Source organism: Podarcis filfolensis (assembly GCF_964270895.1).
Source record: "Podarcis filfolensis genome assembly, chromosome: 5".
NCBI lineage: Eukaryota > Metazoa > Chordata > Lepidosauria > Squamata > Lacertidae > Podarcis > Podarcis filfolensis.
Genome location: NC_139608.1, coordinates 95453573 through 95470775, shown reverse-complemented (window position 1 = coordinate 95470775; position 17203 = coordinate 95453573). Strand labels below are relative to the sequence as shown.

The following is a 17203-nucleotide window of genomic DNA, read 5'->3' as shown; positions in this document are numbered from 1 at the left end:
CCCCTGCCAGGATTGGCTAATTGACGAGGCTAGGTGGGAACCTATAGGTATCCAGCTTGGGGGGCAGCGAAGCCAGCTACCTTGCCGGGGGTCTAGTAGTCTCCGGGGGCGGGGGCTGGGCGCGACCACGCAAAAGCTGCCCCGCAGTTAACGTGGGGAGCGGTTATTATCCTGTATTATTTAACTGCTTTACCTCATCAGTTAAAAAAACCAACAACCCTTCTCTCATTACACCAATTTAGGTAAATACTTCATGCCTTGGGTGAAGTCTGGCTCATATAAGCTCACGCCCCAGAACATTTGTTCATCTTTGAAGGTGCCACAGGACTTAGAAACAGCTCTCCTTTTCTTTCAGCTGGTGGATTCACGCAAGCGTTTTATAACTTACCATGAGGTGAAACACATTTTTCAATACTTTTGTCACATGGCCTCACGGTTGACTAATATCACTAATCCTATATAACAGATGTCTTATTAATATAACAATATCCATTTATCCACATTTCCTTTACTTGTCAGATGTGCGGAGCGGGGAGCCACAACATAAATTTTGATTATGGAGACAATTAATAAAAAGCATTTCAACTTGTCAGTTTTAAATGCCTGCTGTTTTTTTTAAATAAAAAAACACAACACCAATACATGCATGTCCTAGGACATTCCATAGGCCACATTTAGATTCTGTGACAGCTGTACAAGTTTATATCCCAGTTCCCTTGTGAAAGTTGTAGCGCTTTGCCTGGGTGCCTATAACTACTGAAAGAAATAATGGAATCTATTTGCAGGCTGCATGAGAAGGACAGAGAGCAGAAACAATGAACTGAAAGTCTGTGAATTCAAACAATGCACTGGAGCATTGGAAATGGAATTGGAAATTGGAAATGGAAACAAGAGGAAATACCGACAATAGAAGAATGGAGACTGAAGCTGACTGACTATGCAGAATTGGACAGATTAACAGGGAAAATTAGATATTTTCAAGACCAAAAGTTCATCGAGGACTGGGGGAAATTTGTTGAATATCTGAAAAGAACATGTGATGTGCAAACAACACTGGTGGGATTTCAAGAAGCACTGTGAAAGCAGAGATATATTGTTAAAAACAAATAGGAGTGGGAGGGAAGTTTAATGGCAATATAAACAGAGGAATGCGTAAACTGAGAAGTAATTATGGATGATTGTCAGAGAAGTCGAAGGAAGTCTAAAAAGAATCAAATTTGTGAAAATTTGTGAAAATTTGACAGAACTGTATATTTGTATTGGAAAATAATAAAAATTATTTATATATATATATAAAAAACAATGCACTGGAGCTCAACAGATAATAAATGGCAGGTAAAATCTCCATTCATGCACAGAGCAGTTGGAAATGCTGGGCTCAGGTAGATTTACACCCTAATCCTAACCTTGTTTGTGTCACATTAAGAGCTAAAACAGGTGAGCAGAAGCCCCTTATTGTTTCATGGCAGCAGAAAAATCAAATACAAAACAAACGAGTCAGAGAAAGGGTTCTAGATGAGCATGCTCCCCAGAATGCTATTTTGGGGGAAGGGGGAGGATCAAAATGTTTGTGCACTTCTTTTCATCATGCGGGGCTCAAACTCATCCACTACAGCTCTAAGGCTTTAGTCCTAAGGACAGTTACTTATGAGTAAGCTCCTCTGAAATCAATGAGATTTACTGTGCATTCCTAACCACGGCCACTCAAAATCAAGTCCTATTGAATTCCTTGTGGCTTACTGCCTACTGATATCAGTGGGATGCACTTTCAAGTCTACACAGGGAGAATTGCAGCTTTAGCATTCTGTTTGTTTTTTTTAAAAAAAACAAATGAAGAAAAAGCCTAGTTGCTTGAAAGGTGGGATCAAACATCTCAGTAAAATCCAGACAGAATTAACAACCACAGCAATCAGAACAACCATTGCCTCCCTTGGAGCACTTCTGAGTGTTCAAAATGCATCACGGACATGAGTTTGCTGTAATCCTTACACAACAGCTACATAGGTTAGTGAGCATAACTCCCATGTATGTACTGGGGAATGAGGCTGTGTGTCTGAGTTCATGAGTTCGTGGAGGAGGTGAAATCTGAACTGCTGTCTTCCCGATTCTGAGCTCAGTCTCTTAGCTGCAGCACTACATCCCTCCTCATTATATGCATTTTTCATTTTTATTGATTGATGAGGAAATACATGGAAGCTCACAAAACAGCTAACAGAACCAAGAATGAGAAACAGGCCTGCAAGAATTCACTGAGTAATTAATTAATTACAGAGCATTTAGTCAATGCTGAAGCGGAACAAACCACTGGCAGTCTTTTCAACTGGACGCATTATTTATTTCTAAAATCATTTATAGGCTGCCTCTAGGGGGACGTAACCCACCCAAGGCAACTCACAATATCATATAAGTAGAGTGACGACAAATAATTAAAAACAAAAAAACACTAATCAATCAATCTGACGTTTCGTTTGGTTGCCACCTTTCCAAAGTTAAAACCATGCTCAGGCGGCTTACAACATATAAGAGATTGCATAATTGCAAACATAAAAAGTAGTCGTAAACAATAAAATCACCAAAAAGTACACAACCAAATCGAACAATGTCCACGTAAACTAACAAAAGTGATAAAGTGAACAGGTAGCACACTAACATAACAGCTAACATTGTTAGATAGATTGTAAAATAGCTCTCTGTGGGTGGGAACTTATTTAAGAAATGGCAGTCCAAGAAAAGGCGTGTGTGTGCAATGGCTGGTTTGAAATGGGTGGGTGGTGGGGAGGCAGATTCTGTTTTTTTGTTATTATCTATATAGTTCATCTGAACAGGGTTGGAGGTAGAGGGACTATTTAGCTATGTATCTAGGCTCTTGGCTCTTGATAGATGTATCTTGAAGCAACAACAAAGTTTATTGATCAGACCATACACACACACACACACACACACACACAGATATACATATTGGCAAAACAAAAAATGCAGCCTAAGAATAAAAATATACAAAGTGCATTGCTGTACTAGGGTGATTGTGAACATTCCCTCACAAAACCAATAGTATATCCATTGACATGTATGATCTTGCTTCCCTATAGCCTGTTTGACAAACAAGACAAAGGTAACAGCTCCAACTGGCAGGCCTTAAATTGAGAATGCAAGGTATATTACTGCTATAGCGAGAACATTTATTCAGGCTGAGCACGCATAAACATGGATGCCATTCCTATAGTAATGTCTCTGACTGAAACCACACTTTCAAAACAAGTGTAACATTTGATGAAAAATATATGTGATTTGTATACAGTATTTTTACACCAATGTAAATATCGCTCACGAATTCTGCTCCAAGCAATTAGGAGGAGATTTTCAATATCCTAGGAAACAGCAGATCCTATTCAATCCAACCAAATCTTTCCCTAGGAAATCATTCAGCAATACTTTTTTTCTGTTGGGAATTATGGCTAGAATTTATATGTACACACTCTTTGATTGATAGTTTATAATAAAACGCAAACTATTCTGGCAAACATTCTGATATGTTTGGATAAAAACTGTAAATGGAAAGGACAGTCTTTGTAACTGCATATATTTTCTGCGCTTCCTTGCTGTGTCTGTAGGGATGTCAGTCGATGTTTACCCCTAAGCTGGTAGGCTCTCTCTGCTGCAGCTGAAAGTTCATGCAATAAAAATACATTAAATCAAATCTAATGCTGCTTTCTGAACATTATATCCTTTTCTATTTTCTTATTGGGAGAGTATGAATGATACAACACAACTCATCACACTCATGTAAGAATCATGGTGGTCTTGTGACCATCACACTTGGCTCTGGAATTAGAATGGCAGCTTAGAGAGCCAATAGGTCTGGCTGTCTTGGTCTTCACAACTAGCTTTCCTTCTCCACAGATGCATTCTGACCAGAATGCAGGTCTCCTGAGTAATAATGGTCTTATCTCTCTTCGGGACCACGTTGGCTGTCATAGTATGTATCACTTTCCCCAAAGGCTTCGTCAATGTAGCAGTTCAATGAAGCTGGGAGCTTAGGAGCTGTAGACCTTTCAAGACTCATGAGCTCACCATCTGTGGTTCTGCAGCCTTCGGGGAAAGGGTGGTTTCCGAGAGCCGATAAAGAATCCATGCAGCTGGTGTGGGGACCTTCAGTCCCAAGACAGCAGCCACAGAGACCTGAAGGAAGACTATACCTTTCCCGCCCCGACCTGGCCACAGTGATCCATGCAACGGTCATCTCCAGGCTTGACTACTGTAATTCGCTCTACGCGGGGCTGCCCTTGAAGCTGTCCCAGAAACTCCAGTGGGTACAGAATGCTGCAGCGAGGCTCCTCATGGGGTCTCTGCCATGGGAGCATATTCACCCAGTGCTTTTCCAGCTGCACTGGCTCCCGGTGGAGTACAGGGTCAGATTTAAGGTGCTGGTTTTGACCTTTAAAGCCCTTCACGGCCTAGGACCCTCGTACCTATGGGACCGCCTCTCCCGGTATGCCCCACGGAGAGCCTCAAGGCCCATAAATAGCAACACCCTGGTGGTCCCGGGCCCTAAGGAAGTCAGATTAGCCTCAACCAGAGCCAGGGCCTTTTCAACACTGGCTCTGGCCTGGTGGAACACTCTGCTTCATGATACCAGGGTCCTGCAGGATCTGATTTCTTTCCGCAGGGCCTGTAAGACAGAGTTGTTCTGCCTGGCCTTTGGCTTGGAGCCAATTTGATTCCCTCCCTCTCTTTCTTTTTTCTTTTCCTTCTCCTCCTGCGATGAGGCTACATTTTAATGTTCCATTATTTTAATGTTGTTTTTTATTTTTGTTTTTAAGTTGTAATCATTCATCTTGTTTTTATTATTGCTTGTAAGCCGCTCTGAGCCTGGCCTTGGCTGGGGAGGGCGGGGTATAAATAAAAAATTATTATTATTATTATTATTATTATTATTATTATTATTATTATACAAAGTTTCCCCACTCCCATACTCACAGAGGACTTCTTTGGGCTAATTGTACAGAGTGTTTCTTACCTCTGACTGATGGCCAACTCGGATAAAGGCACAGACGGGATCAAAAGCTCCTGTCCCACAGGCCAGCAGGTGTGTTCGGTTGAATCGGTGCAGGGCACGGATGTAATTTGCGCACTCTTCCTAAGAGGAGAGATAAGAACTGCAATTAAGTAGGCCTCGTTTAAAAGCAATCCTTCTGTCTCTTGAGGTGACATCATGAAGACTGCACTTTGAACAAATTTCCTCTGTCCATCTGGCATATGGATGTGCTTTCCAACTCTAAATGGAATTCCGTTCCCTTTCCACAGAGGAGAAAGGTGAAATAAGTGAGAGTTGTCAGGCCTCCAGAGCCTCAGACTCAGGGAATCCGGAAGAGGAGCCTGTGAGAGGAGGGGGCGGCCAAACTGGGAGATGATGGAGGCAGGGAAGAACATCTGGCGCATCAGAGGCACAGTCTGATGGACGTGACAGAATAAGTAATAGCAAGGAATCTCATTCCTTTCAACAAGCCAAGCAGAAAAGGGGCCTAGGCCTTCTTTCCGTATTCTAATGCTTCTTGGAAACCCCGAGAACGAAGGTGACAACACATGACTATACTCAGTCCTACTCAAAAGCATGTCCCTTTGGGGCTTACTTCTAGAAGATAATTGTGTATCAGATCACAGCCTAAACCCCCCAAACATCAGGCCAAACCTTGAGGCCTAGCATCTCTCAAGTGGGACACGGTGCCACTGCAAAAATCCCCCTTTCTAACCTACTGTAAGGCGTCTCATTTCTCTTTGCAAAGATGTTGTGGCCAGCCAGGTATTTGACTGCCCCTAGTTTTTGCAGTTCCAAGCAGAATCCAAAACCAAGTCCTGGTGGGAGAGTCCTCAAAGCTGAGCTATGTTTGGCTTGACAGCTCACAAGTTGTCCAGGCCTGCTATCAAAGGATGCAGTAGTGCTAAATCACTACTAAACAAGTGATTTAGAAAAGTGTGAAAACATCTGCTAAACGTTCTATTGCTCAGGACTGAAGAAAGTCATAAGCAAGGTGCATCAAAATCAATATGTTTTGAGTTATGCGTTTTGAGAATTTTTTGAAGGGGATGTTTCAGGAATGATTTAAATTATTATTTTTCTGAAACAGATATGAGATAAAAAGCTTAGGAAGTCAAAAGGAGAAGTTATTTTAAATAGTAGAGAGAAAGTGACTTCAGTATTTAAAATTTTTGTAACCTATCCATGGTAACATCTTACGCTCTTGAAAACTATAACCTTAAAGATGGTTTCATGTGCACCCTTCTGAACTGTGAAGTTCAGATGGGCCTCAGTGTCAAATTAAAATAACAGAAGAACTCTTTACATACACCTAGGAGACTCCCTCAGTCAGTGCTATAACCTTTAAGGAATATGCTGTTACACCTGATCTGATCAGCTGTTACACCAGGTATCAAAGAGCTGTCCCAGGTGAGGTGCTGGCTGCTCATCTCTTGTACCCACCAGGGCTGCTAGAACAATGTGGCCTATGTTGCAGCTGGTCAGCTTTTTTTATAACATGCTGATAACAGGAATACACCTGTGTGCCTCTCCTGCATCTAAGGTGGTCAATTCAGGGCTTAAGCCTCATTTCTATGATCTCGAAGGAAAGGAATAACATATAAGAGCCAGAATGAAGGCAGGGTCAAGCGCTCTCTCTCTCTCCCTCCCCCCTCCAACATTTCTCCGATGAAAATAAGGACATCCCATTCCATAATGATAATATTACTATTTACACCCCACACATCTTACTGGGTTGCCCAGTGGCTTCCAACATACATAAAAACGTAATTACCGGTAAACATTTTTTAAAAAATTCTTCCCTATTCAGGATTGCCTTCAGGCAGCTCAGGGGTCAGATAACTCCATACCCTCCAACATTTCTCCAGTGAAGATAGGGACGTCCTTCGGAAAAGCGGGACATTCAGAGATCAAATCAGAAACAGGAACGGCTTCTCTAAATCAGGGACACCCCTGGAAAATAGGGGCACTTGGAGGGTCTGCACTTGGGGGCTGTGCCCTCATGTTCATGAGCGGATGCTAAAGGAGGCAAACATCATCAACCCTGTTTGAGTGCCATGTAAGATGGGGGCCCTGTGCATGCGGGAGAGAGGGGTCTTGCATAAAGAGGGGTTCCCGGCTCTGATACTCTCCTCCCTTCAGTAAATAGGAATATTCCAGTTAATACATACAGCATATCTTCCTTTGACTGTGCATTCCTCCACCTGCAGGGATGTAGTAGGCCAATGAATCTGTAATAAAATGAGTTATTTAATAATCGGGATAAAGGATCTGTAATTCTCATCTTTCCTTGTATGGAGCAAGCTCAACAATAACAACAAATCTTTATTATAGTTGTAGACCAGCATAAGGAGGGAGGGGTACAATCATTTAAAATCATTTAAAATCTTTTTAAAAAAACAAAACAAAACTAGTAATAAGTGTTGGAAGTGTAAAGATAAAGAAGGTACTTTTTATCATATGTGGTGGGAATGTAAGAAAGTGAAAGACTTCTGGGAAAAGATATATAATGAATTGAAGAAGATTTTAAAATATACATTTATAAAGAAACCAGAAGTCTTTCTGTTAGGAATATTAGGAAACGAGATAAAAGGATTGTAAATTTTTTCAATATGCAGTAACAGCAGCAAGAGTGTTACTGGCCCAGAAATGGAAACAACAGGAAATACCGACTGTGGAAGAATGGAGAATGAAGCTGTTAGACTATGCGGAGCTGGATAAATTGACAGGAAAGATCAGATACTTAAGAGACCAAAAGTTCATCGAGGACTGGAGGAAATTTGTGGAATATCTGGAATATATAAGTGAGGGACAGATAACGCTAATGGGATTTAAAGAAGCACTGTGAAAAATTAAGAAATATTGTCTAAAGGGAATAGAAAGAAAAATATAAATAATGTCAATATAAAACTAAGAAATGCGTAATTTAAATAATAACTATGGATGATTTACGGAAAAGCTGAAGGAAGTCCAGAAAAGGAATAAGTTGTGAAAAATTTGATGTGAAATTAATATGTTTTTTGTTTTTTGATGCAAATTAATAAAAATTCATTTTAAAAAAAAATCTACACCCAAAAAAAAACACAAAACAAAAACAAAACTAAACTAAAAGGAGTTAAAACAGAATATATATATATAAATCCATAAGAATCCAAAAGAGGCTAAGAAAGTCTAAAAGAAGGGTTAGGAACATCAGATAAGGGTGAAAGAGTGCAAAAGGATAGTATATATAAGACCACAGCTATCTGTCTACAGAGCACTCCAGTACGAGTTCTCATCACATCCAGCCTGTGGCACAGGTTATCATCTGACAAATATTGAATGCTGCTCTGCAGAATCTGGCAATGTTGTATGCTGTAGCAGGATTGGTATCTGAAACCAGCAGGGAGGTATAGAATCGTCCTGTGAGCCCTGGGAACTTATGCAGTGATGGTAAAATGAGGCTATAATTCTCCGTTTATACTAATCCAGCCTTTTGCTCATCTTTCCTTGTATGGAGCAGCCTCTGTTCTCGACTGAGCAGAATGAAAGTGAAAATTTATCAGAAGAAACTGAGGTTATGTGAGAGGCAGTACGAATTCAGACATTTACAGAAGTTCATGGATACTTTAGGCAGAAAAGATTTTGGATGGGTTGGCCTACTCGATAGGCAAAATGAGGCTTAGAAAAATTATTAAGATTTTTCAAAATGCAATAAAAAACATACTAATCTAAGCCCAAAAATAATAAAAAAGCAAAAAAGGAGGAGGAGAAAGGAAAGGTCTTCTCTCACAGGTATATCTCAACTTTTGTCCCAAACAGAAAACAGGTGAGTCCTATCAGGTCTAACTTGGGATCATCCCTTTCTCTGCCCCTCCAGCCTCTCATCCTGGGAGATCTCCCCCTTCTCTCCTTCACCAACTGTCCATCACAGTTCTCTCTTTAACCCAGAGTAGAGGGCAACAGCGACAAAAGACAGATCGAAACCAAAAGAAAGCAAAACAAAACAGAAAAAGAGCAGGTAACAAAGAGATACGAAACAGAGAAAGATAAGGAGAAAAAAGAAATCGGAATAGATGGAAAGAAATAAAAATACACAGAACTTCCAGTTGTCTGTCTGTCAGTTGTATATATGTAGAGGATTTCTTCAAAATATTTAAAATATTCACTCCAAAATAATATCCAGTTGTTCTTCCTTCTGCTAGATGTTGTTTTTCCCATCTTCAATTTTTGAGGGGGAGGGCGTTATGTTATCTTACCAGCTGGTATTTTTTATTGTTTTTATGATACGTAAGCCTCCTCAAAAATGGTTTTTGATGGGGTGGGAATCAATATATCATGTAAATAAACACATAAACAGATAAATAATCTAGCCTCCATACAATTGTCCAATAAGTCAATTCATTCCGCAAGTGGCAGTATGGGCCAGGGCATTACCAATGGACAGCCAAAATCCAAACCATTATCCATTTCCGACTGAGTTTTAAACAGTTTATGTTTGAAAAGCAGGATGAAGTTCAAGAAGGTGAAAACTTGCAACTTCTCACCAGCAGATTATGGAGCCAACTAAAGGGTATTACCATGGATAAATCCATCTTTCACCCGAAGAAAGTAACTTGGCCAACATCCTTTTTGCACATATGCACAGACAGCACATGAGTGGATTTATAGGCTTTGCACAATGCAATCCCTCTCCTTGATTGCAAGTGTTTAATTGCTGAATATTTTCCACACAGATAATGTAAGCTATGTTTGCACAGTACATAAAGCCAAAAGCTAATTGATTTTAAATGGTGGCCTTTAGCCCTCCATGTGTGATTTTCCTAGGTATTATATACCGTTGGAGAATTCCTCATGATGACTACATCCTTAACTTGGTATTGGGTGCTTGCCAAGATGACAACCTTTTGGCAAACTGGCAATCCCTATCACTCAGTGATTACTCCAGAGCATTTGAGCTGGAATGATATTATACTAGCACACATTTTGTTGGCCTTTGTGTGTGACTTTTTTTGTTCAAACAGAGTTATTCAATAACTGTCATGACCATGAGTCAGCGTCTGAAGCATTTTGTAAATTTCAACACGAGCAATTTTTCTTGATCCATCACATTTATTTCACCTTTGAAATACACAAAGCATGCAAGGAATTTATGCTGGAGGGGGGAAGCTGAAACGATAGCAGGAAGTAACTTTGAAACATGTCTTCTGTTAGACCAGGCATAGGCAACCTCGGCCCTCCAGATGTTTTGGGACTACAATTCCCATGATCCCTAGCTAACAGGACCAGTGATCAGGGGTGATGGGAATTGTAGTCCCAAAACATCTGGAGGGCCGAGGTTGCCTATGCCTATGTTAGACCATACACTGGAGATCAGTACTAGAAATGAGTGACCTAAAATTATCCCACTTATTTTTTTTTAAGGTGTACACTACTGACAGAGGTGTGGTGGCTATCCAGCGCTTTGCATAGTCATCTGTGTTTATTCAGTGCCATAAATCACTGGCCCTTGGGGAATGGCTCCATTCCCCTGGGGCCTGGAGTAGCTAAGAATTGCAGAGAATTTGGTGGACAAGGCCTTTTGTGGATGGGAAAGCTGTGTCCTGCTCCTTGGGGGACATTTCCCCTGCTGTCATAGAGAATGGGGTTCTTGGATAAGGATGATCCCCACAAGTTGGGGGATGAGCAGTTATCCTCTTGGGTCAAAGACAGACCTCTAGATGTGGGAGCATTTTGGTAGTGGGCAATTCGAAAGTTAGGGACGGAGTTGGGTGTGTGATGGGCAGGCAGACCATATGATCACTTACCTGTCTGGCACAAAGATTGTGGATGTATCTAGAAAGTATGGCGAATAGTGTTGGGGAGGAGTGAGTGGCCATGGTGCATGTTGGCACCAATGACATGAGGAAATGTAGTCAGGCATGCTATGATTTAAGAGAGAACGTAATGAAGATGCAATATAGATGGTACCTGACCCCAGTCAGATTGGCCAAAATGTATAAAAACTGTAGTGATGTTTGCTGGAGATGCAATAATGGGGCAGGCACCTTCTTACACATGTGGCGGGAGTGCAAAGAGATAGTAGGATTTTGGGATAATATTTATAGCAAACTGAAAAAGATGTTTAGATTTTCATTTGAAAAAAAGCCGGAATCCTTTCTTTTGGGGATCATGACAGAAGAAATTTTAAAAAACGGCCAGACCAATATTTATGTATGCGACCATGGTGGCAAGGATACTATTCACCAAAAAATGGAAAAGCAGCAGTGTCCCCACAAAAACAGACTGGTTATCTAAAATGAGGGAATACTTTCATATTGCTGAGTTAACGGGGAGAATTAGAGGAAACATGGTACAAAAAGTTAATAAGGAATGGACTATCTTTAAGAAATACCTTAAAATCTATGCGGAGAAAGTAGAACTCCTGACAGATATTGATTGAATCCAGAAAAAGAATAGAATGAAATTAGAGTAGAGTAGAGATGGAGGAAGAGATTAAAGAAATAACAAAATGTGTTTAAGCTAATAGGAAAAATAAACTAGTGCAATGAGAATGGTTGGAAGTCAAGTCAACACGTGGGTGTTCGTGTGGGGTAGGTTTATAGGTATGTATAGTATAGTTTTATGTAGGTACGTTTTATGTTAGGAGGGTAAGTTATTGTATTGTATAGTGTCGTATTGTATTGTGTGTGTCTTATAGTAGATCTCAATAAATAAATAATAATGATTAAAAAAAGAAAATGTAGTCAGGTTCCAAGTCCTGCTCTTGAATATATTAGACAGTACAGTCCAAAAAGAAAATGTGGGGTAATTAATAAAATAATTGACTGAATCCCTAGATCCAAAGTGAGGGGCTAAACACACTCCCCAGCAAGAGAGCCCTCAGCAGAGGTTAAAATCACTGAATAATGCAGCACAGTGAAGCATGGGATTAGTAGGCTGTTAGACCTTTTAAATATCCTGTTCTAGTCTGTTTTCAGCACTTCCCCTCTCTACCTCTCTAATAATAATAATAATAATAATAATAATAATAATAATAATAATTTTTTATTTATACCCCGCCCTCCCCAGCCAAGACCGGGCTCAGGGCGGCTAACACCAAATATAAAAACAATTGATTGAAATACAGCTTAAAAAACAAGATTAAAATACAACATTAAAACATTAAAATGCAGCCTTATTTCAGTGGAGACTCAATCAAAAAAATTTTGGGGGATGAAAACATCAAGTCTACACCATTAGTAAGTTTACGTGCTTTACTTACAAACTCCAAAGATCATATTCATATGTTATTCCATGCAGCATCAAAAGCACCGTCAGAAATATTGGGATACAAAAGTCCTATCTTGTAGTAAGCAAGCTCAGGCACATCTTATCTCACTGAGCTTACATGGTGATAGATTGTGAAATAGGAGGAAACTTAACTTCCTTCCAGGGGAGTCTAGGAATACTGTTCTATGATCTTAACCCCTTCATGCATTAACTAGCCCTAAGTTTGGTAGCTATATTTGACTGCAATTTCCCACCAAAACCTACTGGGGATACATTTTTTCCAGTGTGTTATCTGGGACTCAGCTACACAGCTGCAAATAAAGTGTTTTAAATGTGTTGAAAAGTGCAATATACAAATGTGACACTAGATGGAGACAGTGAGCTATACAAAACTTTTTTTTTTTTAAAAAAAGGATTTTCACAGCGTTTTTTATATGTGTGTATATTCCACCCTAGTTTGGAGAAAATTATAAAATGGGCTATCTATATCCCATTTTAGATATATGTACTTAATATAACAAGGGACGCGGGTGGCGCTGTGGTCTAAACCACTGAGCCTCATGGGCTTGCCAATCGGAAGGTTGGCGGTTCGAATCCCTGCGACGGGGTGAGCTCCCGGTGCTTGGTCCCTGCTCCTGCCAACCTAGCAGTTTGAAAGCACATCAAAGTGCAAGTAGATAAATAGGTACCGCTCCAGCGGGAAGGTAAACGGTGTTTCCGTGCGCTGCTCTGGTTCGCCAGAGGCGGCTTAGTCATGCTGGCCACATGACCCGGAAGCTGTACGCCGGCTCCCTCGGCCAACAAAGCGAGATGAGCACCGCAACCCCAGAGTCAGTCACAACTGGACCTAATTGTCAGGGGTCCCTTTACCTTTACTTAATATAACATAAATGTAACCAAGTTGAGCATAAAAAAAGAGCAGCTATGCAAATGAGACATATACAGTAGTACAAAATCCCATCTAACCTCTATGTAGCCTCACAAGAAGCCCTAATCTTGTTTGAAAGGAATGCTTGGCATATTGTAGGTAACTGATTGAGCGGTGAAGTGAATGGAATCTCTTCTAACCCAGCTTAAATGTGATAGCTCCTGAATCTTCCTGAGCTCCTTGGATGATAGAGAGGGGAAAATATGGGAATTCATAGTAGAACTTTTTTGTACATGTGTTTTTTTTAACACACACATGGACCTGGACACACAAACAAGCAACTCACAAGTGCTAATCTACTTAATTTATTTGAAATGTGTTTCTTGAACCAAGTGACCTTTGGGGACCCGAAGAAATAGCCATAAAGTAAAGAGCCCAGAGAGAGTGACCACCTTACATTCTTTGCCAATTAAGTTATTTTCAAGTTATGGCCTCATAAAAATCCAAGTGCATTTTACATCCACCCAAGTTTTTATTGCTTCATCCTTGGAGATTCCTAAACCATTCCTTCTTGCTGAAATTTCTAAGATATCATTCAATTGTTTAATGAGAGAGCGAACACATCTGTGATGAACATGTTTCCTTTCTGTTGTTGAAAAATATTTGTTAATCAGACTCATCCATCAGGTTGAAGCCAAGCCGGTTAAATAAAACCTCGGTTCATAGCCACTCTTGGAGAGCACAGCACAGCAATCTGACCAAATCCAATACAATCCCTTTTCATGGGACTGAAGATAAAAAGAGATTTATTAAGACTGTGCACCATTACAGTAATTAAAGTATTTTTGTTAGTTTTGCTGACTTTAGTCTTTAGAGGGGGAAAGTAGACAGGATTATTTACCTGTTCTTATACATTACTATTCCTCACTATATCAGACTGTAATTGTGGGTTACATCCAAAACTATTTCTACTCAGAGTAGACACACTGGAATTAATGTCCATTATTTACTTGGGTCCATTAATTTCAATAGGTCTAATCTGTGTGTAATTTAGTTGGAGACAACCCATTGCTTCCACTCTTCTGCCTTTAATAATAAGAAAAACTCCTCCAAGATCATGGCAGAAACATTACAATGAGTAAGCTGGGTCCCACTTCCCAAAATTGACTATTTTCCTGGAAAATAGTCACAGAAATGCCATTCAATTTTTCTGCTGAAGACTGGGACTGAACATTTTAGGAGGACTCCAACTCAGCCCTAATTTTTTAATCTTAGTACTTTTTTCTTTCTGTAATTGGGAATGAAAGAGAAAATATAGAAAATGGCATTTCCTTCTAATAACGAGTGGTAGTTTTTGTTCATGAAACTGCAAGTTGTTTGACACACAAAAAGGCAGCTGTGGTGAATTTTCCCCAAACTGAAAAGCAGCTATTTGGATGGGTTTAATCAAGATTTCAGTTAAGAGGCAGATGACCAATCAACTACATGTTCGTTAATTGGGACACAACCCCTAGTTGGAATCTGACAGCATTAAGGTAGAATTATTTGTTGTTTAGTTGTTTAGTCGTGTGACCCCATGGACCAGAGCACGCCAGGCACTCCTGTCTTCGACTGCCTCCTGCAGTTTGCTCAAACTCATGCTGGTAGCTTCCAGAACACTGTCCCACCATCTCGTCCTCTGTCATCCCCTTCTTCTTGTGCCCCCCATCTTTCCCAGCATCAAGGTCTTTTCCAGGCAGTCTTCTCTTCTAATGAGGTAGCCAAAGTATTGGAGCCTCAGCTTCACGATCTGTCCTTCCAGTGAGCACTCAGGGCTGATTTCCCTAAGAATGGATAGGTTGGATCTTCTTGCAGTCCATGGGACTCTCAAGAGTCTCCTCCAGCACCAGAATTCAAAAGCATCAATTCTTCGGCGATCAGCCTTCTTTATTATGTAGAATTATTATTAAATGTAGAATTATTACATGCAAACATTTCATGTATATATACTGTAAACTGCTCTGTGATTATCCTATGCTATAGGTCTCAGGTCTGTTGAGGAGCCTGTCCAACACATTGCTCATTCATAATATGACCTTTTTTCTTTCTTTTGCACATTGGATAACTTGGGATAGAAATTTAAAAAGAGACAAATAAGGAATGCAAACCTCTGCCCTACCCTATCAACTGCTAATGGTCTGCTTGCTTCCACTGTGGTTCATGTGTCCATTTGTAAATAAAACATTTTTTAAGATACTGTAAGACTCCAGTTGTCTCTCATCCAAAGGGAACTAAAACTTGCAGTGCTGCTTCTCAACAGCATAATAATATAGACTATTTTCCTCTACTCATCTCCCCCCTTTCACATTTTTTTTTGCATAGTGTTTCACAAATACTTATTATTTATTTGGCTGTCTTGCACTGAAGCCTCCAGGCATGAGCAATACAGGAAGTGAAGCAATAGTTATGAATCTAAAGAATCTGTTCAAATGGAATAAATATTCCTCCTGCAAACAGACATTGAATATTCAGTGTGTCATTTCGTAGGATACAGACTGGGTCTTAATAGCTGAAAAACACATTACTTTCTAAATGCCTTTGCAGCCTCTTGCAATCCAGGATCCATATGCTATCAGTGGACATAATCAGATGGAAATAATAGCTTGCCTTACAGTAAATCTTCCCTATTCTTGTCTGGAGTATTTCTGATGGTACTTCTTACAGAGATTGCTTTCCTATTGAGATAAACGTATATGGACACCTCTTGAGTGTTTGCGGCACCTGCTTATCACCCTGAAATTATATACCATGGTAATCAGATAAAGCTGCTTCTTTAGATGTGCTGTAGATGCTTTGAATTGATGCAGATGAAAGTGGTCAGGCTTTTAAAAAAGATAATTCACAAAATAGGTGGATTCCCCACTGCTGGCATGTAAGTGGTGTAACATTTGTCATTTCCCAAGCTGGGCTAAAAGTCACAGGCAAGAGATGGCAGTAGAGCTTCTGAAGTCTCCAACAAGCTGGAAGGATGCCCATCCAATTTTCAAGCGGTGGTAGAAAGGTGAAAGATGTCAAATGAAACCAAAACCTCAGATCTAACATCTCTGAGGTTTCATGTCAAATGGCATGTAACTTTTGTTATTTTTGTTTCATCTCTACCAATCTCTACCTCCAACACAAAGCAATCCTTCCTTCCTTAAGCTTGCACAAACATTTGTGACTTAAAATGCAGACAGGTCATTCTTTCTCTTAGTTTGGATTGAAGCTGGCTTGGGGCGGAAATGTATCAAAACACAGCAGGATAAATACAGGATAGATACAGATAGTGGCCGACATCATACATACACTGCTTTCTAAATCAGCAGTGGGAGCCACGGATGCAGAGCAAATGGGAACAACTGAACTTAGTGGCAACTTTATCTACTAAGAGACAGAGCAACAGAGAGGCAAGAGACTGCACAAATGAAGCCACGAGAAACTGTGCACTCAAAGTAAATGCAAGAAGTGAATGCCAAAAAAAGAGAAAAATTGTGTACAGTCCTTTCAATTACCCCAGTTATGTGTTACATTCAAGGTAAGATCTCAGCACATGAGGAAATTAATAATAATAATAATAATAATAATAATAATAATAATTTTATTTATACCCCGCCCTTCCCTGTTCAAAAACCGGGCTCAGGGCGGCTAATAACAAATTTAAAACACTTTAAAACACTCAATTATAAAAGCAGCATAAAATACGGTATAGAAACATGAATAACAATAAAAATCAAAAATCAGTTAGTTAATCCCCAGGGCTAGCTGGCTGAATTCGTCCTACTTGGGCCAGCGAGGAGGCCATGGGAGAATTAGCTGTGGGATCTCAGAGTGGGTGATCTTCATAAAAAGGGAGGGGGAGGGAAGAGAAGGAAAATAAAAGATCAGGCTGAATTCAAATTAAAGGCCAGGCGGAATAGCTCTGTCTTACAGGCCCGGCGGAAGGAGGTTAAATCCTGAAGGGCCATAGTCTCATGGGATAGAGCATTCCACCAGGTCGGAGCCATCAGTGAAAAGCCCCTGGCCCTGGTGGA

At 40.2% G+C, this 17203-nt stretch overlaps 1 protein-coding gene across 2 annotated transcripts in view; it reads right to left on the bottom strand.

Annotated features, from left to right (window-relative positions):
• SEMA3E (semaphorin 3E) overlaps window positions 1–17203 on the bottom strand; it is a 162644-nt gene that overhangs the window by 55231 nt on the left and 90210 nt on the right. For both annotated transcript variants that reach the window (XM_083615600.1, XM_083615601.1), the window contains exons 3-4: window positions 7207–7266; window positions 5018–5137 (exon numbers count right to left, since the gene is read on the bottom strand). In XM_083615600.1, coding sequence (XP_083471726.1) covers window positions 5018–5137; window positions 7207–7266 — 180 coding nt within the window. The remainder of the gene's footprint in view (window positions 1–5017; window positions 5138–7206; window positions 7267–17203) is intronic.